The sequence below is a fragment of the Cyprinodon variegatus genome, unplaced genomic scaffold (assembly GCF_000732505.1).
Source record: "Cyprinodon variegatus isolate N-32 unplaced genomic scaffold, C_variegatus-1.0 Scaffold822, whole genome shotgun sequence".
Taxonomy (NCBI): domain Eukaryota; kingdom Metazoa; phylum Chordata; class Actinopteri; order Cyprinodontiformes; family Cyprinodontidae; genus Cyprinodon; species Cyprinodon variegatus.
Window position 1 is genome coordinate 275,869 of NW_015151275.1, and position 25,086 is coordinate 300,954.

The window sequence follows — 25,086 nt, forward strand, 5'->3', positions numbered from 1 at the left end:
ACTCCAGAGTGTTGTTCAGCATGGGGGTGAGTAGAAAATGAAGGCTAATCATGTTTTGGGTGTACTATTCCTTTAAATACATCCTGGTCCTGACGTGTCCTCCATCCCTCCTCATCCAATCAGAGTCAAAATTAGAATCTGGGAAAAAAATAGTTGAATGTAAAGGAAAAAAAACACATTTTAACCAGAAACTTTAACCCAAAGATCATTAAAAATATTAGAATCGGTCATTTAGTAAATGTTTCTTTTAATTGTAAGAATCATTTCAGTTTATATTTTTTCGGATATTTTTAGAGTTTTGAGCTCCTCCCTCTGAGTCATGTTTCCATCAATGTTTAGGTACCTACAGAAATGATGAGCTGGACCCGGTGGCTACCGAGGAGCAGGTCCAGGAGGTCTGCAGCTACCTGTCCAAGGTGGCCGGAATAGGAGAGGTTCTGGCCCGGAGGCACATGAAGGTGGTCTTCTTTGGAAGGTAACTGGGTGGTTTTTTACTTGATGCTTCGATGGCTGATAACAGACATTTAAAGGAGACCTGACTGCTTTACATGTTTGTTTTTTTCTAAAGATATAAGATGCTTTCATCAAATATATTTTATAGTGTAAATGCAGTAAACATGTGACCAGTTGAACAAATATTGACGCTTTTATCAGTTTCTACAAACTGCTCAGCTCTGCTGTCAGCGTCGGGTTCGGACCTGTTGTTCATTTCTGTAGTTGGAAATGATGCAACATCTAACGTGTCTGCAGGATGATACCCCGCATGCTAACATTAGCATTTTAGCTCGGGATAGCAAGGTGGGCGGTATTGCTAGCATGCTTTCCTTGCTAACTGTGTCTGGGCTCCTCCACAGAACCAGTAACGGGAAGAGTTCTGTGATCAACGCCATGCTGTGCGATAAAGTCCTGCCCTCTGGCATCGGACACACCACCAACTGCTTCCTGAGGGTGGAGGGCACCGACGGCAGCGAGGGCTTCCTCCTCACCGAAGGCTCCGAGGACAGGAAAAGCATAACGGTTGGTGACCGGGCGACCCGGCGGGTCGGCGGTGTGTTTGTGGTCGGTCAGTGGGTGGAGTCTGATCTGGAGATGTCTGTGATTAGACGGTGAACCAGCTGGCTCACGCTCTGCACCAGGATGTGGACCTGGACGCCGGCAGCCTGGTCTGCGTCATGTGGCCTAAAGCCAAGTGCGCTCTGCTCAGAGATGATTTGGTGCTGTTGGACAGGTTAGAACGCTTTAGCTTCTGGAGGACAGATTAACGTTGTTCTGTGTGATAACCTTTGCTTTCTGCAGCCCTGGCATAGATGTCACCACGGAACTGGACAGCTGGATCGATAAGTTCTGTCTGGACGCAGACGTGTTTGTCCTGGTAGCAAACTCTGAATCCACGCTCATGCAAACGGTGAGATGCCAAACATCTGAGCTTGACTCAAACGTTTAAAGAAGCTAACGCTGATCTAACCGTCACGTCTGCAGGAGAAGTCCTTCTTCCATAAAGTCAACGAGCGTCTCTCCAGTCCCAATATTTTCATCCTCAACAACCGCTGGGATGCATCTGCCTCAGAGCCGGAGTATATGGAGGAGGTTAGTGAAGGTTCTGCTTCAGCACTTCAAGGCTTCCAAGGAGCCATACGGGACTCTGGTCCCTTAGACGCTCAGTTCTCCACCTCTGCTGTTTCCTTACGGCTGCTGTTGATCTGGGAACAGGTCCGCCGGCAGCACATGGACCGCTGCTCCAACTTTCTGGTGGAGGAGCTGGGGGTGGTGGACAGAGCTCAGGCCAGTGACCGCATCTTCTTTGTGTCGGCCAAAGAAGTGCTGCAGGCTCGCGTGCAGAAGGCCCAGGGGATGCCGGAATCAGGTGGGTGGAGCCAACCTGAACGTTGATCTGATCCAACCCAGAGAGTCCAGAACTCAGGCCTGTTCTCTGCAGGTGGAGCTCTAGCTGAAGGATTTCAAGCCAGGATGTTTGAGTTCCAAAACTTCGAGAGGCGATTTGAGGTAAGATCCTTTAACGTAGAGCTTCATTTCAGTCAGAGGAGGATCTGCTTACAGGCTTGTTTTCATCGTGATAAAAATCTGAAGAAGATGCTGAACTAAACCGTGATGAAGGACGGACCCCAACGTCCTGTTTCCCAGATTTAATTCACAAACTAACACGAGATTCTCACCTTTTCCTCTCAACAAATGCTGACTGTTTGTACGACAGGTTAGAAACACGCAGATATCTGTGCTGTAGATCTAAAGCATATAGATGTCTGTAGCAGAGCTGCCTTTTAAGTACAGACACTTGATGTTTCCACTCTGGTTTAGCTAGCTGCTAACGCCTGATGTTTCCCCTCTGCTTTAGGTAGCTGCTAACGCTTGGTGTTCCCCTCTGCATTAGCTAGCTGCTAACGCTTGATGTTCCACTCTGCTTTAGCTAGCTGCTAACGCTTGATGTTTCCACTCTGCTTTAGCTAGCTGCTAACGCTTAATGTTCCGCTCTGCTTTAGCTAGCTGCTAATGCTTGATTCCTGTGGATTTCCTTGGCCATGTGCTCATCAGTCTGGTGTCTCCAGGAATGCATCTCCCAGTCTGCGGTGAAGACCAAGTTCGAGCAGCACACAGTCCGAGCTAAGCAGATCTCTGAAGCTCTGCGGCGCATCATGGACCTGGTTCACACAGCTGCCCAGGAACAGAGGTGAGTGGAGGCCCTACTGTTCCTGACTGATGATCTTCTGCTGTTTGGTTCCGCCTCCTTTAGAAGAACCAAACGGTTAACTTCCTGTCTTTAATATCAGGTCTGTGTTCATTTTAAAGCAGCTCAGAGAAGCAGCAGGTTTGAACACATCCGGAGCAACATGGTGGTTCTGTTGGGTCATGCCCTCAGTGCAGGACGCCTAAAGCTTCTGATGGTTTCTGTGTCTTACTGGAGGTCACGGGGTCGTGACTGTGTGGCTTCCTGTTTCCTCAGACTCTACTGCGTGGAGACAAAGGAGGATCGTCAGCAGCGGCTGGAGTTTATAGAGAAGCAGCTGGACCTGCTGACCATGGACTGCAAGGCCAAGATCAAGAAGATCACAGAGGAGGTGGAGAGGCAGGTGAGCTCCTCCTCCTCAGGCTCCACCCATCAGCTTATGAAGCAAAAACACCAAACCTGCTGTTTGAATGAAAACGGAGAAAAGCTGAATGGATTGTCTCCTGATGTTTCCTCTGATCTGATTACATTTTAATTTACTGGAAACTATTTATAAAAACATGTTGATCAGATTCGTCCTGATTTTTAGATCATTGCAGATGTTTCATTTAATGACCAATAAAAAACAACTCTAGACTCCTACAGACTGTTGAAATGTTGTTTAGATGAATATCAGCTGTTTGCTCAGAATCTAAACTAAAATAAATGAACCGTTTTCTGCCATAATCTCCTGGTTCCTGTAAACCTACAGAAGTTTTTAGTATAAAAAGGTTCACAGCCCATTAAACATGGTGATGGTGACTTGGTTTAAACGTTAAGCTGCCCGCCAGGCTGATTAGGCAGAAGGACTGACTCTGCTCTCCTGTCCAGGTAACCAACACCATGGCAGAGGAAATCAGGAGGCTGCATGTGCTGGTGGACGACTTCCACATGGACTTCCACCCGTCACCAGTGGTCCTCAAGGTCTACAAGAACGTACGTTTCACCTCGAAGGTTCCTTCATACATCTATAACAGTTTGCTCTGTCTTGGTTGGTAGACTTCTGTTTCAAACTGTGGAACAAGAAAAGGCGAACTTTGACCTTTGACCCTTTAAATGTAGGAAACTTTGATATTTGTTGAAGGAGAGGATATATTCTATATTATGTACCTTTTCAAAGTTCTAACTTCAGACTAAATGAAAGTCAATAGTACCATTCTTTACTGAGGTAAACTTTAGACTTAGAGGATTCGACAAACTGTCTTCTTGTTCACAGATTGTATACAAAACGAAATTTTTGTCTTTCCAACAGTTAATGAGCAGCTTAGCAGTGAAATTAAAATTTCCTTTTATAAAGTGCAGCAGTGATCAGGATGTAAACATTGTAGGAGAAAAGGAAACCAGTTTGAAGTCATGGAGCAAAAGGCTTTGATATGGAAGGTTCAGTGCCAAATAAATAAATAAATATGGTGCAAAATGCAGGAGAACACAGGAAAAACGTGTCAGCAGCAGAAACATGATTCACCTTCCTGGAAGAAGGACTGCAGGTCGGCACCTTCTAGCTGAACACCGGTGTTACATTGGTCCAGGTTTCCCCTTCAGACGTGAAGAGGAGGAAGAATAGGCCCGCCTCCTATTTAAAGATCCCACGGTCGCTAGCTGAGTTAGCTAAATGTCCTGGTTATTGGAGCGACTCTGTGTTCTGTGCTAACGGCCTCCTTTCAGGCGTAAAGCAGTGGTTCTCTGTTCCAGGAGCTGCATCGCCACATAGAGGAGGGTCTGGGGAAGACCATGTCTGAGAGGTGCTCCAGCTCCATCACCTGCGCCCTGCAGGCCACCCAGATGGAGATGATGGGTAAAACCTTCCTTCCTGCTGCTGTATTACTGCTCTGATGGTTCAGAGATGCTTCTTTCCTTTCATTGCCTGAAATGTTTCCTGCATGGAGCGTAGATCTAATCTATCTAGATCTGAGCTCTGAGTTTGCTCTCTGCCTATAGAATCAGTCCAGGCTAATGTTAGCTTGCTGAAGGGTTTCAGGGTTCTTTTTGTTCCAATCAATGTAAACTTCAGCTAATGGTGTTGTGGTTTCCATCAGAGGGCCTGAAGCCGCTGCTGCCCATCTCTGCCAAAGATCAGGTGGACAAGATAGTTCCCCGCCAGTACTTCAGCCTGACCTATGACCTGGCCTGTGACAAGCTGTGCAGCGACTTCCAGGAGGACATCAGCTTCCACTTCTCCCTGGGATGGACCATGCTGGTCAACCGCTTCCTGGGCCCCAAGAACACGCGGCGCGCCCTCATGGGCTACAGCGAGCAGGTAGCCTCTGCTCTGGCATCAGGGGGATACAGAGCATGGTCAACAGAAATAACTGAAACAATAGAGTCTGAGTTTGGCTCCCTCTGCTGGCAGCAAATATATATTGCAAGGACAAATATTCAACAAAGGATCAGAAAATACTTAAAGTATTTATTAATAACTGCTCAGAATCAGAAACAGGACGAGGTTTCCTTTAGCTGTTCAGCTGATTGAACCTTTGCTGCAGTGATTAGGATTAGGAACAAGATCAGGGCCATGATTCAATTCTATTCAGTTTATTTCTATAGCTCCAATTCACATCACACGTCATCTAAGGTCACTTTCCAGTTCACCAGATCATCCAGTCAGATTGATTCAAAGTTTTCTATCTAAGAAAAACCAGCTGATTGCATCGACTCATTGACTCTTCAGCAATCCCTCACACTAAGCATGCTTGTAGCGACAGTAGAGAGGAAAAACTCCCTTTGAACAGGAAGAAACCTCCAGCAGAACCAGGCTCAGTGTGAGCGGCCATCTGCTGAGGCCCACTGGGGTTCAAGGAGACAGAAGCAGACGTAGAAAAAGAAGCATAGATACAAAAGGCAACTGTCAACAAGCTCCACAGGCGGCCCCGTCCAGGAAACACACAGCCAGGCAGACGAGCTCCGAGCCAGCTCCCATGTCAGAGGATGAAGAGAGCACATCCAGTTAGTCACAGTCAGAGAAACAGGACTACACTGGAAAACAGGCCAAGCTCCAACATCTAGAAACAAAGGTGTTGATGGCAGCAGCACAGCTGATATTTCTCTCCAGGATGGAGTCACAGCCAAACAGGAACAGACCAGATGAAGCTACTATGAGAAAAAGCAGAGAGAGCAGAACGTTAGAGATTGAACTAACAGATTCTGCAGAGTGGGAGAATAGAGATAGAATGAAGCAGAATGATGAAAAAGGGGTCCCTATGTCCTCCAGCAGTCTAAGCCTATAGCAGCAGAACTATAGAGATAGATCAGGATGACCTGAGCCACTCTAACTAGAAGCTTTATCAAAAAGGAAAGTTTTAAGCCTAGCCTTAAAAGTAGACAGGGTGTCTGCCTCACGGACTAAAACTGGTAGTTGGTTCCACAGGAGAGGAGCCTGATAACTAAAAGATCTGCCTCCCATTCTACTTTTAGAAATTGGAACCACTAGTAAACCTGCAGATTGAGAGCGAAGTGCTCTGTTAGGAACATAAGGAACAATCAGATCTCTGATATCAGATGGAGCTTGGCCATTTAAGGCTTTATATGTGAGAAGGAGGATTTTAAATTCTATTCTGGATTTAACAGGAAGCCAATGAAGAGAAGCCAGGATAGGAGAGATATGATCTCTCTTTTTCATTTTCATCAGAACTCTGGCTGCAGCATTTTGGATCAGCTGAAGGCTTTTAACTGCAGTTTGTGGACTTCCTGATAGTAAAGAATTACAATAGTCCAGCCTTGAAGTAACAAATGCATGGACTAGTTTCTCAGCATCACCCCTGGACAGGAGATTTCTCATTTTTGCAATATTCCTCAGATGAAAGAAGGAAATTCTAGAAACCTCTTTGATATGGGATTTAAATGACAGGTCCTGATCAAAAACAACACCAAGACTTTTTACTTTATTATCTGAAATCAGTTTAATCCCATCCAAATGAAGTGACTGACTATTTAATCTAATCAGCTTCTTTTTCAAAGACAGAGGAGAGAGAAAGTGAAGCAGATTCTTTAAAATGTATAACTGCACTATCTGATAAAGATCTACTAAAACTGAACCTTCTTTTGGGGAAGAAGTTAAAGTAATCCTTATTAGAAAGTGGTCAGAGAGGACAGGGTTGTGAGGAAATACTGTTATTTCTTCACATTCTATGCCGTATGTCAGCACAAGATCCAAAGTATGAAGATGAGAATGTGTGGGACTATTCACATTTTGAACAAAGCCAATAGCGGCTAAGTTAGCATTAAAGGCTGCTCTTAAGCTATCGCCTTCAACGTCAGCATGGATGTTAAAATCTCCCACTATGATGACCCTGTCAGTATTTAATACCAAATCAGAAAACTGAGTTAGGATTACACCCAGGATCAGGACTAGGATTAGAACCAGGATATGAATAGGGATTAGGACCAGGATCCTCCTGATGACCAAAAACAGGACGGGGTCTCACTGATCTGCCTCCCTTCTTTCTCTGCCTGCAGGTTCCCCGGCCCATGGCCTTAACTCCAGTCAGCACCAGTATGCCTCCTTTCCCACAGAGCTCAGTGACTCAGGAGGAGCTGATGGTCACCATGGTGACGGGGCTGGCATCCCTTACCTCCCGTACCTCCATGGGAGTCCTTGTGGTGGGCGGCGTGGTGAGTGATGCTCAGACTCGTCTTCATCGCTCCGGTTGTTCCTGTCAACCCCACTGAGGCTTTTCCTGTGTGCAGATCTGGAAGGCGGTGGGATGGCGTCTCATCGCGCTCTCCCTCGGCCTCTACGGGCTTCTCTACGTCTACGAGCGGCTCACCTGGACAACCAAAGCCAAGGAGAGGGCCTTCAAGCGGCAGTTTGTGGACTACGCCAGCGAGAAGCTGCAGCTGATCGTCAGCTACACCGGATCCAACTGTAGCCACCAAGTACAGCAGTGAGTTTAACCATCGGAACGACGGCGCCTGGAATCCGTCGAGCTAAATTCACTCAGGCGTTATCCTTCATCTCGCTGACAGGGAGCTGAGCAGCGTCTTCGCACAGCTGTGCCAGCAGGTAGACGTGACCCGTCAGAACCTGGAGGACGAGGTGAACAACATGAACAGGAAGATCGAGCTCCTGGACACGCTGCAGAGCAAAGCGAAGCTCCTCCGGTAAGATCAGCCGCAGAAAGCAAGATGGCCGCTTGCTCCCGATGCAGATCTGAACTCAGCTCTTCTTCTCCTATCAGGAACAAGGCGGGCTGGTTGGACAGCGAGCTCAACATGTTCACCCAGCAGTACCTCCAGCCCAGCAAGTGACCCGGAGGGAGACGCAACATGGCCGACCTGCTGCTGCGGTTCTGTTTGTGTGCAGATGATCCGTGTTGTTTGCATGTCCTGCTTTCTGCCGTCGTCACGTGAACTCGTTCAGTTTGAGGAGAAGCCGGAGGTTATGTGAGAGCGTGGTTTGGTCTTCCTCTCCGTTAGCGTCCGGCTGTCCTGCTCAGGCCACCCTGTAGATTTCTAATCCTGTTCATTTTAAAGCACTTTACTAATAAATCCAAGTTCTGCTGGGAACTCTGGTCTCAGCTGTGGCCAGTCAGACTGGTTCCAGTTTGATCCCAGTGAAGGAAACCTGTGGCACCTGGTGTCTAATATCTTAATTTATTAATTGATGTACATTTGTTTTGTTTGCTGTATAAATGTAAATTATTTTTGTTTTTGTCCCAGTTCCCCTTTCAGCAGTTAAGAGACAGAATTTCAGCCACTATGATTATTTTTTGTAAATTCTAATAAACTATTTCTGTTGCTCGTTATTTGATTCTTTCAGTGTCAGAATCATCTGGTCTGATTCTTCCAGTTTCTATTTTATTCAGTTGTCTGATATACATCATCAACCCCCCCTCCTCCAAGGACCCGGTCCAGGTAGACCGGGTCCTTGGAGGATCCAGACATCCCAAGTCTTCTGGCAGTTCCGTGAGTCTCCCTGATATAGATAGCTGTTCACGGATGTCCGCGAGTTGATAAATTATCCCGGATTTTAGACTCAGAGAGGTGTTTTTTGAGTGAGAGCAGGAAGGCAGTACAATAATTTGTTTATCATGTGCGGCTTAGAACTACTTTGATTGCGCAGACAACAAGAGAGATCGGGGTGCAGGGAGGAGGCTGCTGGTGAAACCTGTGCAGCGTTTCTGTCCAAAGCGATGCTCTGATCAACCAGCGTTCCAGGCGACTGGTTGATCAGAGAGCTGATTGACAGTCACCTTGTTACCACTCAAAGCTGTGCATCTTGCAGAGGGTGAATCCTTGAGTAAAAAACAAAATAGGACTAAGCATCTCCCTGGGGGGGGCTTTGTTTTGATCAAATTTATGTTGGCACTGATACATCTATAGGAAGAGCTGGAGAGCTAAACTGACTCATCATCCTCGTAGACGCCTCATTGGACGCTAATGCTCAGAGGGCGGCCATCTTGGATCGGACCATAGTTCATACAGCTGCGGTCAGAATGAATGAAAGACGAGTCACACCATAATAAAACTCAGTAAAACACCGTGAAACTAAAAGGGGGCCTTCAATAAATACATTAAGTACCTGTTCATGAAAATACTGAATATTACTCTTCAAAAAATATAAAACAGTGATTTACTGTGAAAATTAATAAATATGCACATAAAATTTATAGGAAATACTTTTGATTGTGAAGCAAGCATCAACTTAAATTTTTACACAAGTAAAATGGTTAAAAATATATCCGTCCATCCTTTTAATAACAGGCTTTATCCCTGCGGGGGTAGTGAGGGGTGCGGCTGCCTATCTTCAGCTGTCTACAGGTGAGAGGCAGGGTCCACCCTGGACAGGTCACTGTCCATTCTGGACAGGTCACCAGTCCATCACATCTTTTAAATGAGCAATGACTATGCACCAACACCAGAATCAAGACGCTAAAGGGCTAATAGCTCATCTGAGGAGTCATTTTGTGGAAGAACATGTGGTTACTTGGCCTTACGGTGACCAGATGTCCCTGATTTCCAGGGACAGTTCCAGTTTTTGACCACCTGTCCCTGGAAATGTCCCTGATTTTACTGTTTTATGAATGATGCGTGTAGACGGTTATTACGGTAGAGAGAGCGCGTTAGCATGGTGGTTAGCAGCGGTTAGTGCATAGATGAGGAGCAGATGAGGATTATCAGAAAAGGTCTCAGCTGCCTTGTGTGATGGTGAGGGGGTTAAATAGTTCATTTGGTGTTGGTTCAAATGTTTGGTTCGTGCCCAGGTTAATAAAAAAAGACCTTTGATTTGTTTGTTTCACTAAAGATGAGGAGCAGAAATGTAGCTACCATAAACCAAACTAATCAACAAACAGTCAGACAGACCATTGGCTGCAGCTGCAGGAGGAAATAGACTCAGATCAAATGATCCAGATTGAAAACTCCTCATAAGGAGCTAATCTGGTTCAGTGGTTCTCCAGGATTAACAAGGGTTCATCTAAAGATGCTTCTAGAACTGATTGGTGACCTTTAGTTTAGATCTGCAGATAGTTATTATAGGTTGTTTGACTTCCACGCTTAGATCTACTTTTCTACCATCTGGATCTATGAAAGTTCCTCATTCTAGAAAATAAGAGACAGGAAAAGGAAAACTGAATGAGACAAGATGTGCATGATCTGAGAATGATGGAGGAACAGATAAACACCTGTTTAATCTTCATTTAGTAGATTGTTTTTACTTTTAGCTCCAAATATTGTGGTGATTAAGCTTTTTAGTAATTAATCAGGGGAGATAAAAACAACAACAATAATAATAATCATAATAATAATAATATGTATAATTAGATTTATGTGTTTGGAGGAATTTTGACTGTATTTTGTCTTTTTTTAGATCAGTGTTAGATTGATAGAAGAGGAGAGGAGAAGACTGATGGAAAGCAGATGGAATGAGAGTGGAGGAAAATAGGAAGACGGATGGAAAGATCAGTTAAATAGAAAGAAGAAAATCTGCTTAAGAGTAAAAAAGAGAGCAGGCAGGAGTCAGCTAGAAAGAAAAGAAGATGGAGAGGGACGAATGAATGACCAGATGGCACTAATAAACACCATCCAATGAGTGATTTTATTTATCTAAGGAAATAGGAGAGGCACATTCCTGGATTTAACACCTGATTTTTGTTGTTTAAATGTTAATAAATATGTAAAAATGGATGAAAGCATCACTGTCCATGTTTCCTGTTTTAATTTTGATGATATTCATTTTATCTTTTTATCCATGAGCTGGTAATTTCCCCAGATTGATTTTAGAAATCTGGTCACTTTAATTGGTCAGTTATTTTACACATTCATCAGCCGGCTGAACCTTATTTTGTCTTTTCCTTTTAACAGAAAGTTTGTGTTTTTCTTGACATTTTCCAACCCTGCGTTTAAACGAAAACATCAAGAAATCAATTCAAAGGCTCCATTACTCTAAGGACACGGTGAGTTTTATTCATTTCCTTCTTTTCAAACGACTTTCTAAAAAAAAAATGTTTTTTTTTTGCCCTACAGCTGTGCTGCTGTGATCAGAATCAGAAGGAAAGAAATGAGAAGCAAACCTGTTTCAGGAAGACGACAGATGAAAACCTGCTAAAGACAGAATGCTTTAATTCTTAAACCTAAAACGCCATTAAATAATTAAAGCTGATGTTCCATATAAACCTGTTTGATTAGCTGCTTTATAAAGAGCCCAGATACATGACACAGTAAAAGAAATAAAACTGAAATAAAATTATTAAAACATAGTGTTAAAAGGAATGAAATTCAATTTCTAAACCTGAAATACAGTTTTGTTAAATAACTTTTCAAAGCAGAGAAATTCTGTTTTAAAAAGTCAAATTAAGTTACTGATGTCACATGGTTCGGTCTATAAACGGTAAAACAAATAGATTTAATGTGAGGAACTGCATCCTTTAGAGCAGGGGTCACCAACGCAGTGCCCGCGGGCACCAAGGGGCCCCCAAGGACCACATGGGGGGCCCTCAACGCCTTCTGAAAACAGCAACTCAGCAGTGGGCTAAGTTTGAAATGTTATTTTATTCATCATAGTAATCACATAGGGCATTTTAGCATTTATAGAGATTTTAAAATTATAATGTTTAAAGTAAAATTAGAAATTAAAAGTTAACAATAAAAATGTGTTTAATTTGGATGAAGTTTAGGTGAACGCTGACCCCTCTTGTTCATAGGTCAGTATTGGTAGCCCTTCCTGTGATTCAATAGCCATGAAGTAGCCCTCAGCCTTGAAATGGTTGGTGACCTCTGCTTAAGAGTCATAAATTTGAAGTTCCATAAACGATTAGACGTGATATCCTGTTGTCATTTTGAGTTAGTTTTGGGTTTATCCTTCTACCTGGGGACTAGATTTAACTCCTGCAACTGTAACTTTTAAGCAATACTTTCTGAAAGTTTAACATATTGTTTTGTCTTTGTTCATTTTATGCATGCATGGCATTGATCAGATGTTGGTAACTGTGTATTTTCTTTCTTTCTGCAGGGCAGATTAGATTAGATTCAACATTATTGTCATTACACATGTACAGGTACAAGGCGACGAAATGCAGTTTAGGTTTAACCAGAAGTGCAATAAGAGCTTCTGGTTAGACCTAAACTGCCTTTTTGACTCACTTGGTGCATCTTCTCAGGCCAAAGTGAAAACTTTTTCTCTTTGATGAACATTTAGAACCGCATCTGTCAGAGATCTTCAACCAAGTCCAGACTCCATGACTTGTTACTGCTGTTCATTGACTATTTTTCATGCTTTTGTTCAACCATCAGCGGTTATATGCTACATTATTAAGGTTTATATTGATTTGTGATCATGCAGAAAATATAATCTTTACTTTCTTCTTTCCCAGATGTTATTTATAATTTTCTTATTCATTTTCAATGATAATCTGTTCCTTGATTAAATTTGTGCATCTTTTAGTTGCCAATGTTTAATTTACACAAAAAAACTGATAATGCACATGTAATGTACTGTTTAACGGTAAAATATATAATATTTCCAGGAATTAACTGTTAAATTTAACTGGTCAAGATAAATATGTTTAACAATTTTACCCTGTTTGTTATTAACTTTGCCTTTAAAAAGTTTTACCACATTTCAGTTGTTTTAAAACTTTTTAATCGTAATAATATTTATTCAACATAATAAACTGTAATATATCTGTTGTTTTACAGCAGATAAATGTAAAAATCAATGGAAAGGGCTTTTTTTCTTTTTCACAGGATATTACAGTTCAAAGGGTTACGGTAATTAGTTTTTTCTTTAATGATTCAGTGAGAAATATTTTCAGCTGTAAAATTTAAGGTTAACTCAACAGATTCCCCCTTTTTTACGGTTAGGATGAACCCTAACCACAGCTGCCCGTGTTTTACCGTTAATTTGAACGTTTTTTTATGGTTAATTTCTCATCCAGTTTGATTTAGTTTTTAATCTAAATAAAGGTGTAATCTAATGTAAAGGTAATTTCAGATTTAGTTTTGATCTTTTAAAGGGTTGTGACGTGTCAGAGGTTATTGTAATATAATATCTGACTCGTCTTTCAGGTCATTAAAATGAGATCTGAGGCGACTCCTATTCATTCAGCTGAACCGTGGTCTGACCCAAGATGGCCACCCAGCGTCCAATGAGGCGTCTACGTATAGATTGGCTCTGCACTGACCTCGCTTCAGTGTTTTATTATTTAACCCTTTAATCACTCCTAGTCAGCAGAGCTTATTTCAGTGAAAAACAGAACAAACAGTTTATACCCAATCATTTATTGAAAAGTATTAAATCCTTAGACAATCCTGTACGACTCATCGCTTCAATATTTACTAAAAACCTTCAGGAAAACATCAAAGTCAGAATCAGTTCAGAACAGGAGGAAAGAGCAGCTCCTTCTTTGCTTCTGATGCAGAGAAATTAACATTTCTGGATTATCAGTAAAACACCTTTACTGACAGGATGATGCTTTTCTAATGGTTCCTTTAAGGAGCGATGATGTCACATTAGAACAGAGAAGGCTCCAATGACCTGATTAGAAAAATAAATCTGGATTTCATCGTCTTACTTTCAGGAAGCGTAACTCAAACATTAGATCCTGTAGTTTTGATGATTCAGCTTTTCAGAAAAATGGTGAAATATTGGAAAAGTTGAACGTTGGACTTTAGCAGAAGCAGCGGCTGAACAGGAGCCCAGAATGGATTTCATCAACTTTTCTCTTTAAATCGTCTGAAATTATCCAGACGCAACAATCTGCTAAACTAAAAGACTTTATTTTTAAAGGAAGCCTGAACAGGGATATGGAACTATTTTCTTCTCTTTGAACATTTCATGAAGTTATTGAGGGTCAGCTGAACCCCCGCAGATTTACAAATTAGGTTTGTTTAAAAAAATAAGAAGATATTTAGCAGCAGTTTGCAGAGACAGTCCTGCTGCTTGAGGTAGAAGTTCAGTGAAATCTAAGAGCTGATATAACCCCCACCCCCAGGCAACATGTGGGGGGGGGGGCTGGGCGGGAGGTCGGACTTCAAACATGATAAAAACATTGTAGACCCTAATATGATGCGGCAGAGGTAGACCATCAGTCTCACAGACTTGTACACTTCTATTAACACATTTCTATAGACAGTCAAAGGAAAGCTGCTCTAGTTTCTGATCCTCAGCCGCAGTCCGTCCCCCCCGCCGTCCTCTGCTGATGGCGCGCTGGTCCAGGACAGCTGGGACCGCCTCCAGTTTGACGGACAGAGCAGCTTCTCCTGTGGCTGCAGGACTTCGCCTCAGAGCAGAACCAGACGTTCGGAGCACAGTCCTTTGGACAGATGACAGAGGCTGAGACCATAGTCCAGAGTGCGAAGGCCGTAGGAACCTGGGCGCCTTCCACTCATCCACCAAGTGAGTCCAAATTTAAGGCCCCCAGTGTCTCGGCTGAGGCCCAAAACCCCGCCGGTTCTGGTTCTGCTCGTCCTTTAGGTTCAGGACCAGAAAAAGGGGAAAGTAAAGTCTTAACTAGTGAAAGGGAACAACCAGAAAAAAACAAAAACAAAGCCTACATGTGCTGAGATCATCTAGAACTACGGTAAGTGCTCGGGTCTAGTCCCAATGAGACACTAGGAAGCTCGTTATGACGCTAATGAACTACTCCAGAAAATTCCCACCTCCACCCCAACTTTCCACTCAGGAAAACCCGAATTCTGAAGCAGCTTTTCATGCAAGATATCCAGCTGTGGTTCTCCTCCGCCTGGAAACATGACGAAGCGCCCCTAGAGGCCGTCTGTAAAGCAGACCTCCGCATTGAGACACAGTCCTGTATCTAAGGCAGCTCAGTGGTTGCTAGGAGGAAGACTTTTCTAGTCTTCATCAGGCACAGACTGAAGGAAAGGTGGATGATCATACATCCAGGAATGAAACAGGTCAGACGACCTTCCAGGCACAAACGAGTCTCTGAAGACGGCAGAACATCTGCAAACCCCTGATGGAACTGATCCAATCAGTTCCATCTTTATGAATCCCAAAGGGAGGTCAACTATTGGGATAGCGTTCAGCTTCCAGCTGTAGGCAGGAAGGATGTCCTGTAGTGGTCTGTCTTCCAGCGGATCTGGAGAAGCCTCTGATCCAATGAAAGACAGGCGGCTAATCGCTTTAGCATCCTCAGCTAGAAAGACTAACTTTATAAGGTCTGATCAGCTAACAGAGCGTCTCCATCAATGGAGCGCACTTCCAGGCGCCGCTCCGGACTAACGCGGAGGGGCAGCGTGCTCAATGTGGCGACGACGGCGTCGAGTTTCAAACCCGTCTTTCTAAGTGGCTTTTGTCTTTTTTTTTTAAACCCACAGCAGCTTCATTCTCACACGGTTTGGCATCACATCAACCAATGAAACGCAAGTTAAGTGCATCAAACTAGAAGTGAACTGGAGGAGCAGCTACGGTGCAGTGAAGCTGACCTGCAGTGGAGCCTCACAGCTAGCCACGGCCGAGAAACGGCCATCAGCAACCTGCTTATGTTCACAGCTTCATTTTGGTCATTTTCTTCTTCTATACTGCTGAAATACTGCGCCCACAGGTAGGGTCATGAGCGAGCGAAGCCCGACCCCACCGATGGGAGGAAACGCTTCTCTAACGGCGACGTGTTGAAAGGAAAAATAAAATCTAGAAAAAGTGAAGGAAGTGGGATTCCTCTGGAACATTCAAACCTTTTCAGTCATGAGGTAATACTAATGAGGTGACCTGTTGCTTGTTTCCAAAAATATACAACTCTTCTCAGATTATGTACAACAAGTGCGTGAGGAGAATCCTTGAAGGTATCTACTGCTGGAAGGCCTGGTAGTAGTGAGGTAGGGAGCTGGAGCTGCTCACAGCAGGACTGTATGACTGAGGTAGCTGGTTGGGGTTAAAAACCCCGGAGCCCTGCGGCCCATGAGCCTGGGGGGGCTGCAGGAAGCTGAAGGGTCCCGGAGCCTGGCCGGGGACCCCCGAGGTAGAGGAGGGAGACGAAGTGGGGGAGGGCGCGGGGGGGTAACTCATCACTAACCCCATGTGAGGGTTGTAGGGCGGCAGCCCGAAAGGCAGGAAGCTGAGCAGAGAGCCCAGGTCCATGTTGGTGTTGCACGGCGGCTCGCCGGTGGAGACGGCCGGGCTGCGAGGCACGGGATGGGTTTCGCCCCCGCCTCCGTCCACCCCGTCCCCCACAATCTCCTTCTGGGGTGAGGCAGCCATGGAGGACCCGGCCGCACTCAGCTGAGACGACGGGACGCTCTGGAAGTCCAGCAGGAAACCATCCATGTCAGAGCGAGGATATGAGGTAGAGCCGTACGGGTACTGGGACATGCCGCCATAGGGCTGCTGCTGGGCTGCCGCCGGCGGCTGGAGGGCGTGTCGATGGGGGTGGGAAGAGGGCGTGGTCATATGATGACCCACCCCCATGCTGGAGGACAAGGAGCCCTGCACCAGGCCATGAGGAGGCCCCATGGCAGGGATCAGGTTTGGCAAGCTGTAGGAAGCGCTCATTTCCCTGGTAAAACCCTCGCTGGGATCCTTGGAGGCGGAGCTTCTGACGGGCGCCTCTAAGGGGGGCTCCTCTTTGACCGGGGTCTGAGCCGCTCCGTGGTTGCCGGAGTTAGACGCCGGCATCAGACCAGACTCCTGCGCGTGGCTTTTCTTCAGGTGCCGCGTCAGGTGGTCTCTGCGCCCAAAACGCTGCGCACAGCACGGGCACAGGAAGTCCCGGCGCCCGGTGTGCACCACCGCGTGGCGCCGCACATCCTTCCGTGTGTAGAATCGACGGTCACATCGTTCACACGAGTACTTCCTCTCTCTCGGAGGCACGCCGCCGCCGTCCGTGGACAGGGGCCGGTCCCCGTGCTCCCCCAGGGTCTCCAACATGGCGGGGGACTCCATGCAGAGCGGGCCCGCTGCAGCGCTGTGGGCAGCCACCAGGTGGCGTCTGTAACCCAGCTGAGTGTTGTACTGTTTTCCACACTCCTGGCATTGGAAGAGCTGCCTACTGGCCGGGAGGTTCTCGTAAAGCTGCCCTTTCAGGTGATCCTCGTGGAACATGGTCTAATGAGGACGAAATGGGCGGCGGCGCCGCTGCTGCGCGGGGGCGGGGCCAAGAGCCTGAGCTGATAGGAACAAGAGTCATGAGGAGGAAGGAGCATCAGCTTCCTGCGCTATGGTTGCTAGTCCAAGTCCAGATGCAGAGGTTTTGTTAAGAGCCGCAGCTTTTAAAGTTTGATGTTTTCCTGCAGGACTGGCGGCTGATGGGACGCGTGCTAAAGGGCAGAGCCTCGGTCCACAGCATGAACTCTGCTGCCATAACAACCCCAAAGGGCTGCAGGGATGAGGACTCTACGTCAGGACTCAGAGGATCTGAACGCACACGCCACCGGGTCACAGAAACTGGCCTTCCTCTTCACAAACCTGAGATTAAAAAAACACAGACAGACAGACGGCGTCAGAGTTTATTAAAAAACACAACATGATCCAGCTGCAGCAGAGTTAGCTTTAAATGAGCAGAGAGATTAGCATCATGTGGAGTTTACGTCTCAGATTCTTCATGTTTGAACGTTTGAGTCTGAAAGCTCAACCGTCCGTTTATCAAGTCCTACTCAGCAGCAGCGCTCAGCCTCAAACTTTTCCTCCTCTTCCTTTAAATGAAAACTTATTTTTTTTACCACTGTTGACAAACATCAACCAAACACTAGAAATCTCACATAGATGCCTGGGAGCAAAAACACATCTTGACCTGTTTCACAAAAAAGCCAGATGAAGACGATTGTATTAAACTAAACATGATATCAGAATAAACAAAAAGGAGTAAAGTCAGAACTTTGTTTCCCCATCAGCACCCCCTACTGGTTGGAAGCTGTAATGCAGTTTCCAGCAAAATCTCACTAAACATCTTTTTTTTTTATTTTTTTATTAAGGGTAATAAAATGAGAAGGCTGAGAAGTTTATGGGGATTCTACAAACAATCTGTGGGTTTTAGTGGAAAATGGAAACATTTCAATAAAACAGATTATTTTCATATTAATATGAACCACCAGGGGGCGCAAATCATGAGCTGCTGCTCACTATAGAAAGCTCACTTTGTTTTAATCTTTTAAACCTCTCTGTGTGGAAGATAAACAAACGGCTTCACTTCAAAGCTGCTGTCTGTTATGGAAAGCTGTTTTATTCCAAATTAAAACAATACTGTAATTAATATATATTTAATACATTTTTCATCAAATATAAACATTTTCCCATTAATTATAAAATATGTTTTTCCAAAACATATAATCAAAGATGTTATTCAATCTAATGTATTTAGTTATAAAAATTATATTTAGTAATTTCATAGTGTTTTTTTATTTGTGCCATGTTAGTTTTAAAGCTACTTTTTAAAAAAATTCCCAGTTATTTTCATATGAGGGATGTTTTCTCTGCAGGGGGGCTCTGCTCTGAGCTTATAAATAATAACATATTTATTCAGATAAAAGAACAGATCAATTAAACATTTGCAAAATCGTTACTTATATATTCCTAAAAACTAGGGATGCACGATATAATCGGCCCCCTATCGGTATCGGCCTTAAAACTGAATATCGGACATCGGCCCCCCCACCGATATTTAACCCGATATTTGATCAGCTTCTGAGTTTCTGAAGTCTAAAAAAAAAATAAATAAAATACTACTTCTTCTTCTTCCTCAAAAACTTCTTTTTTACAGACTTAAAAACTTCTAAAGACGAGGGAAAAAATATTTATACTTTAAAATATCCCAATATCTTCATATGCTGATATATTGCCATTTAAAAACACCATATCAATCTCTTTTACTAATGAAATATTGCTATATGTCATCGTTATGCTACGAAATCCCCCGAAAATTCATCAAATGTTGCCATATTTTTATATGTTGATATATTGACGCGGTATCGATCTATTTTACTAACAAAATCTCACAAGAATTTGCAAAATATCACGAGAGTTTGTAACAGAACGATGAAATTTCACCAGATTTTGAAAGTAAAATAGATCGATACCGCGTTTTTAAAAATCAATTTGATATTAGCATATCGTCGCTGTCGGGGAAAAAACCTTGTAACTCCCATTTTGGACTTTTTTTTTTTAATTTCATAAATTGATAGGATTGGTCAGTCCCCACATGTGAACGTATGTTTTGGAAAATATTAACCAATTAAAAGTGTTGAAAAAAGGTTGGGACTTAATCTCATTACTCCATTGGGCTCTTCCGCTGTCGCTGTTTTTACAATTTCCTGTAAACTTTATGGTTTTGGAAATACGAGGTTTCCGTCCGACAGTGACGATATGAAAATATATTTGAGTACATTATTTTCCAAAGTGTCAGAAATGGATAACAAAACTGCTATTTTCAATGACTACTAATTATTGTCCAGCTTTAACATCGGTATCGATATCGGCTACATGAGTTTTAAAATATCGGCATATCGGATATCGCCCAAAATCCCAATATCGTGCACCCCTACTAAAAACACACAAAAACTTTGTTTCCAATTTTGAAGACGTTTCTCTTCCCATCCAGGAAGCTTTTTCAATTCAAAACGTCTGAAGTAAAGTTCAGTTGCAGGTTTTATAGAGTGGAGCAAAAATAAAACCTGGTTTTAGTTTAGAAAACATGCAGATTGAACCAGAGGAGCGGATCCAATCTGGATGGGAAGAGAAACGTCTTTAAACTTTGAAACCTTTTTAGAATGACTCTGATGACTGAGAATCTTCACCTGCATTTCTTATATATTGGGTTTTATGCCATAGAGGCAGTAGTTTATTTTATTGAGTATTTGTCAATAGCAATATTAAAGTGTTTAATTTTGAATGAAACGGCTTTCCATAGAGTGTTATGTTTCCATTTGTTCCTCAGAAAGAGCAGAACCCGCAGGAGGTTTTTAGCTGAAGCTCAGCTAAACTGGGCTCAGCTAAGCTCGGATCGGCTAAGCGGCTCATCTAAGCTCGGCTCATCTAAGCTCGGCTCCTCTGGCTCGGCCTTCCAGGCGGCGCGCCATGGAAGTTGTGCAGAAGCTGTGTGTGGAGCAGCCCGGGCTCCGCAGCCTTCCGGCCTGCGGGGTCGGTCGGTGGGTTGGGGTTTTATGGAGCCGCAGCTGAGCCGCTTCCTGCCGCAGTGATTCCGAGAGGAGCGGAGGAGCGATCCCCGCAGCGGAGCCTGATTCATAAACAAAAGCTTCACCAACTTCTGTCGAAGTTTGCAGCGGAGGAGAAGCGAAGGAGCAGCGGAGGAGAACCGAAGGAGCAGCGGAGGAGCATCGGAGCTTTACTCACCGACTCGTCCGTCCGGCTCTGCGTCCTTCCTCCCTTCGCGCTCCGCGGCGACATTGCAGCAGAAGTTTGAAAGCAGTTTGTTGGAGTTTCAGGCCTGGACTCTGGGGCACCGCGCTGGGAGCCAGGCATTCTGGGAGGGTGACGTCACGGCAGTGGAGCGAACATCCTGCTGACGTCAAAATGTCAGGCGAAGTTTGAGCAGCGCCTCCAGAGAACAAACTTCTTCTTCTTCTTCTTCTGATGTTTTATGGCGGTTGGCAAACTAGTTAAAAGTGTATTACCGCCACCAACTGATAAGGAGTTAAACAAGGAAACAGGACACGACTCACCCACAGAAAAAATAAAATAAAAAGTAAAATAATATTTTTCCGAACTGTTTAACTGAACCCAACAAAAATAAATACTCAATCACATTCGCCCTCATAATTTTTAATTTATCTTTAAGTTATCCTCACTCTGCAGTCTCTGATGGTTTTTCCCATCATGCTTTCAACTGTTTCCCAATTTAAATCTCTTATACTTTTTAGCAGCATTAACTATTATTTTGACTTTTTTCGGTTTTTCTTGTCGTCTGAGCGCTACAATTGATCACTTCTACCATGAAAGGAACAAAATAGTCTTTCATACAATGAATGAAACAAACTTCTTCTTTTTTATGGCGGTTGGCCTCCTTTTGATGCGCATTACCGCCATCTACTGGAGTGTGGATCGGGATGCTTTTTATATACATTCTAGAACAAACTCTTCCTGTAAACTTCACTACATGCCTGCACAGTTACTACAGTCACCATGGAAACACGGTTACCATGGAAACGCTTTTCATTCTCCTAAATACTCAGAGATGACTGGTCCATTTATTAAACAAGACTTATAGTTTAAACTTTCATCCCTGTTCCAACATTTCATCATATTTCCATTCAATTTAATGACTTTTCCTTTTTGTCTTAATAACGATATTATTCTCAGAACCTGTATTGTTTAGAAAGCCTATAGAAATATAACATAAATCCTATAATAGAAAAAAACGAAATAGTGAAACTTTTTAAATACTAATTTAACTAAAAACATTAACACAGCAAAAACAACTTAAATTATTAACAGCAGATTTGAAACAACTTTTAAAAAGCTGATTTTGCATCTCATCTTGATTATATATATATATATATATATATATATATATATATATATATATATATATATATATATATATATATATATATTTAACTCTTCTTAATAAAATCTATATTTTCTTTTAATCTACGTCCAAATGATACTAACAATCTAATCATATTCTGCTGTATTCAGCTTCAAACAATGAAAAGAACATTTCCTTTTATAAAGTGCAGCAGTGATCAGAATGTAAACACTGGTGAGGAAGTCTAGCAGCCAGTAGCAGAGGGGTGTATTGAAGCCCAGCTGTTCCAGTTTGCCCATCAGATGCTGTGGGATGATGGTGCTGAAAAAACTGAACTGAAGTCCAGGAACAGCATCCATCGTGGGTGTTCTTCTCCTCCAGGTGTGCCAGGCTCAGGTGGAGAGCAGCAGAGATGGCGTCCTCAGTGGAGCGGTTCCGTCGGTAGGCGAACTGGAACGGGTGGAATGTTGGCGGCAGACTGGAGACGATGTGTTCTTTGACCAGCCTTTGGAAGCACTTTATCAACTCTGAAACCCTGGAATTAGTTCATTAAATGATTAGATCAGCAAATCAATCAGTGCATAAAGAAAGACTTTTATGTTCCAGTTTAAAAAGACAATAAAATGTCTTCTGTCACATTTATCCCAACATATCTCGACATAATTCATAGAACTTTAACTGCCATTTCTCTTCCTTTACAGTTTTAATAGGTAATAAAGAAAAATGTTTTCCATGGTTTAGGGTTACAGCTCTCTAATGTCTCTGTACTCTCAGGCTGAGGAAGGCTGCACTTCGGCTTCTGTCCAACAGGTGGCGGTAGTAACAACAGACAGCTGCTTTAACTATTTCCTCTAATGCTTGATAAATACATTATAGCACTGTTTTTGCTCCATTCAAAGTTATCTATTGTTATTGTTTCAGCTAATAAATGAGCCGTATAGTTATGCAGCTGAATAATTCCTAACATTATTAAGCTGCAATGAATCCATCGGCAGGAAGTTTAAATAATTATTTCACATTAAATTCTTTAGACCTGATCCATGAGGAACTACAAAACAATCATTAACACTTGATTTTCCTCTGATTTGATAAATCTCATATCAGAATTCCACAGCACAAACAAGTTCTTAGTCACATTTTTTTTGTAGTCAAAACTTTCTCTGGAAAAATGATTAGATATTATTAGACAGAATATTATTGGTTAGCTTAATTAGCTTAACTAGCCTAACAGACAGACCAGACTGGCTGCAGAGCTCTGCAACTCCAGAAACTCCTGAAGCACATTTAAAAGGAGGCTTGGCAGAGATTCTCAGACATGAAGTGAGAATGAAAAGGAATACATCCCTTTAACAGGTTAAGACGTCCAGCAGAACCTAAACCAGAGGAAAGACGGAGCTGACCACTGGAAGACCAGGTAGATCATCTACGCAAGGAGAAGAAACATCAAAGGCAAGCAAGGATCTCTCAATAGAAACGATGGAAGGGATTCACAGGCACAGGCTGGTCATTCTATATGTGGAAGGAAAATACAGTAGAGAGGAAGGATTATATTTTATGTCTTCCAGCAGCCTAAGCCTATAACAGCACAGAGATAGTTCAGGATAACCACTCTAGAGCCACTCTAAATGTATATTTTTTTGAGAAAATAAAAGTATTTAAACTACCGTAGTCTTAAAAATAGGCAGAATGTCTGCCTCATGGGTTACAACTGGAAGTTGCTTCCACAGGAGAGGATTCTTTCTACCAAAGAAACTCTAGGAACTAAACCTACATGGAGTAATTTTCTGCATCACTCTTGAATAGTTCTAGTTTATTTTGTGAACCTATTTATCATGGGGATTAAATAAGTCCTCAGTCCTCAGGATAACACCAAGAGGACAATTGTACGATGATCTATAGTAGATTAGGTAGAACTTTATTGATCTCACAATAGAGAAATTCACTCTTAGGAGCGATAGAAAGAACGGAAAGAAGGAAAAGGTGCATGAAGTAAATACAGAGGATCCAGATATATTAAGTAGATGGTAGAAAATATAGAAGCAGAGATTTAAGGTGACTAATATATACAGTATCTTATTTTCTGGTTTGTTAAATAGATCAATGGTCTAAGTTAATGCAGTGTTTTTAAACCAGGTTAGAGTGCAGTGGCATTGTAATGAATGACCTGCGGTAGCGCTCCTTTTTCCAATCAGGGTGTAAAAGTCTTTGACTAAAGGAGCTGCGCAGCTCCTCTACAGTCTGCTGCAGAGGATGGAAGGTGGCGTCCATGATGGATGGAAGCTTGAACAGCACCCTCCTCTCAACCACTTCCTCCATTTCATGAGTTATCAAATTAATCTTATCTTTGTATGTCCTTCATTTTTATAGATTTCATAATTCAAATAGATTATCCTAAACATACATTTCAAGAATTTCATTGTTACTGTGTCAGAGGTTTGGGTAAAAGCATAAAATTACTGAATTTTGCTTAGAAATTATGACCTCCTAGCAAGGTTAAGCCAAACGGATGATTTATTTTAATCTCTTGAATCCTTCAGTGTTTAAGTTCTAGTTCTGACTGCTTCCCTTTCAAAGACAAAACATGTTGAAATACTTTAATCTCTAAGACTATTTTCAATGGAATTTCATTGAATATTTTGCAATAATATATTTCTCATGTTTATTTATCTAATGCTGTTTATAACAAAGCATTACCTTCTAGGATAAATCTGTCTTTTTTATTTTATTAAGTGTCTTAATGTAATTTAATGCAGTGTGAAATATTTCAGGAGGTAAAATTAATAAAGCAGCGGATTGTTGAGGTTCTGCCGATGTTCTGTTGAGGTTCTTTTAAGGTTCTACTCAGGTTCTGCTGAGGTTCTTCTGAGGTTCTGTTGAGGTTCTGCTGATTTTTTGTTGAGATTCTGCTAAGGTTCTTCTGAGGTTCTGCAGAGATTCTGCGGAGGTTCTGCAGAGGTTCTTCAAGGGTTCTGCTGAGGTTCCAGCTGAAATTCTCTACTAAGGTTCAGATGAGGTTCTGTTGAGGTTTTGCTGAAACTGTGCTAAGATTCAGCTGAGGTTCTGCACAGGTTCAGCTGAGATTCTGCTGTTGCTTAGCTAAGGTTCTGTTTAGGTTCTGCTGAGGTTCTTTTGAGGTTCAGCCGAGGCTGTACTATGGTTCAGCTGAGGTTCTGTTGAGGCTCTGCTACGGTTCAGCTGAGGTTCTGTTGAGGTTCTACTGAGGTTCCGCTAAGGTTCAGCTGAGGTTCTTTTGATGTTCTGCAAAGGTTCTGCTCAGGATCTACAGAGGTTCTGCTGAGGCTCTACTTAGGTTCAGCTGAGGTTCTGTTGAGGTTCTGCTGAGGTTCTGTTGAGGTTCTGTTGAGGTTCTGCTGAGGTTCTTATGAGGTTCAGCTGAGGTTCTGTTAAGGTTGTTTTAGAGGTTCTGCTGAAGTTCTGTTGAGGTTCAGCTGAGGTTCTGTTGAGCTTCTGCTGATGCTCTGCTAAGGTTCTGTT

The 25,086-nt window shown here is 43.1% G+C and overlaps 2 protein-coding genes across 2 annotated transcripts in view; one reads left to right on the forward strand and one right to left on the reverse strand.

Moving 5' to 3' along the window:
• The window catches only part of mfn2 (mitofusin 2), a 13,470-nt gene extending 4,976 nt beyond the window's left edge, over window positions 1-8,494 (forward strand). The window contains exons 3-18 of the mRNA XM_015396805.1: window positions 340-475; window positions 855-1,017; window positions 1,104-1,228; window positions 1,297-1,405; window positions 1,480-1,587; window positions 1,711-1,864; window positions 1,937-2,004; window positions 2,565-2,686; window positions 2,960-3,086; window positions 3,554-3,658; window positions 4,415-4,517; window positions 4,759-4,979; window positions 7,175-7,330; window positions 7,406-7,602; window positions 7,685-7,819; window positions 7,897-8,494. Of these exons, the coding sequence (XP_015252291.1) occupies window positions 340-475; window positions 855-1,017; window positions 1,104-1,228; window positions 1,297-1,405; window positions 1,480-1,587; window positions 1,711-1,864; window positions 1,937-2,004; window positions 2,565-2,686; window positions 2,960-3,086; window positions 3,554-3,658; window positions 4,415-4,517; window positions 4,759-4,979; window positions 7,175-7,330; window positions 7,406-7,602; window positions 7,685-7,819; window positions 7,897-7,966 (2,099 nt within the window). The 3' untranslated portion in view covers window positions 7,967-8,494. The remainder of the gene's footprint in view (window positions 1-339; window positions 476-854; window positions 1,018-1,103; window positions 1,229-1,296; window positions 1,406-1,479; window positions 1,588-1,710; window positions 1,865-1,936; window positions 2,005-2,564; window positions 2,687-2,959; window positions 3,087-3,553; window positions 3,659-4,414; window positions 4,518-4,758; window positions 4,980-7,174; window positions 7,331-7,405; window positions 7,603-7,684; window positions 7,820-7,896) is intronic.
• Window positions 8,495-14,814: 6,320 nt separating this feature from the next.
• On the reverse strand, window positions 14,815-20,714 carry LOC107098929 (zinc finger protein PLAGL2-like). Its single transcript, XM_015396825.1, has 2 exons — window positions 20,457-20,714; window positions 14,815-17,576 (listed from the first exon to the last, which is right to left on the reverse strand). Exon 2 carries the CDS (start codon window positions 17,211-17,213, stop codon window positions 15,963-15,965), a length of 1,251 nt encoding a protein of 416 aa, XP_015252311.1. The 5' UTR covers window positions 17,214-17,576; window positions 20,457-20,714; the 3' UTR covers window positions 14,815-15,962.
• Between the last annotated feature and the right edge of the window lie 4,372 nt (window positions 20,715-25,086).

What these genes read in the sequence shown, in the direction of transcription:
- LOC107098929 (XM_015396825.1), bottom strand. Translation starts at nt 17,213, where the DNA reads ATGTTCCACGAGGATCACCTGAAAGGGCAGCTTTACGAGAACCTCCCG.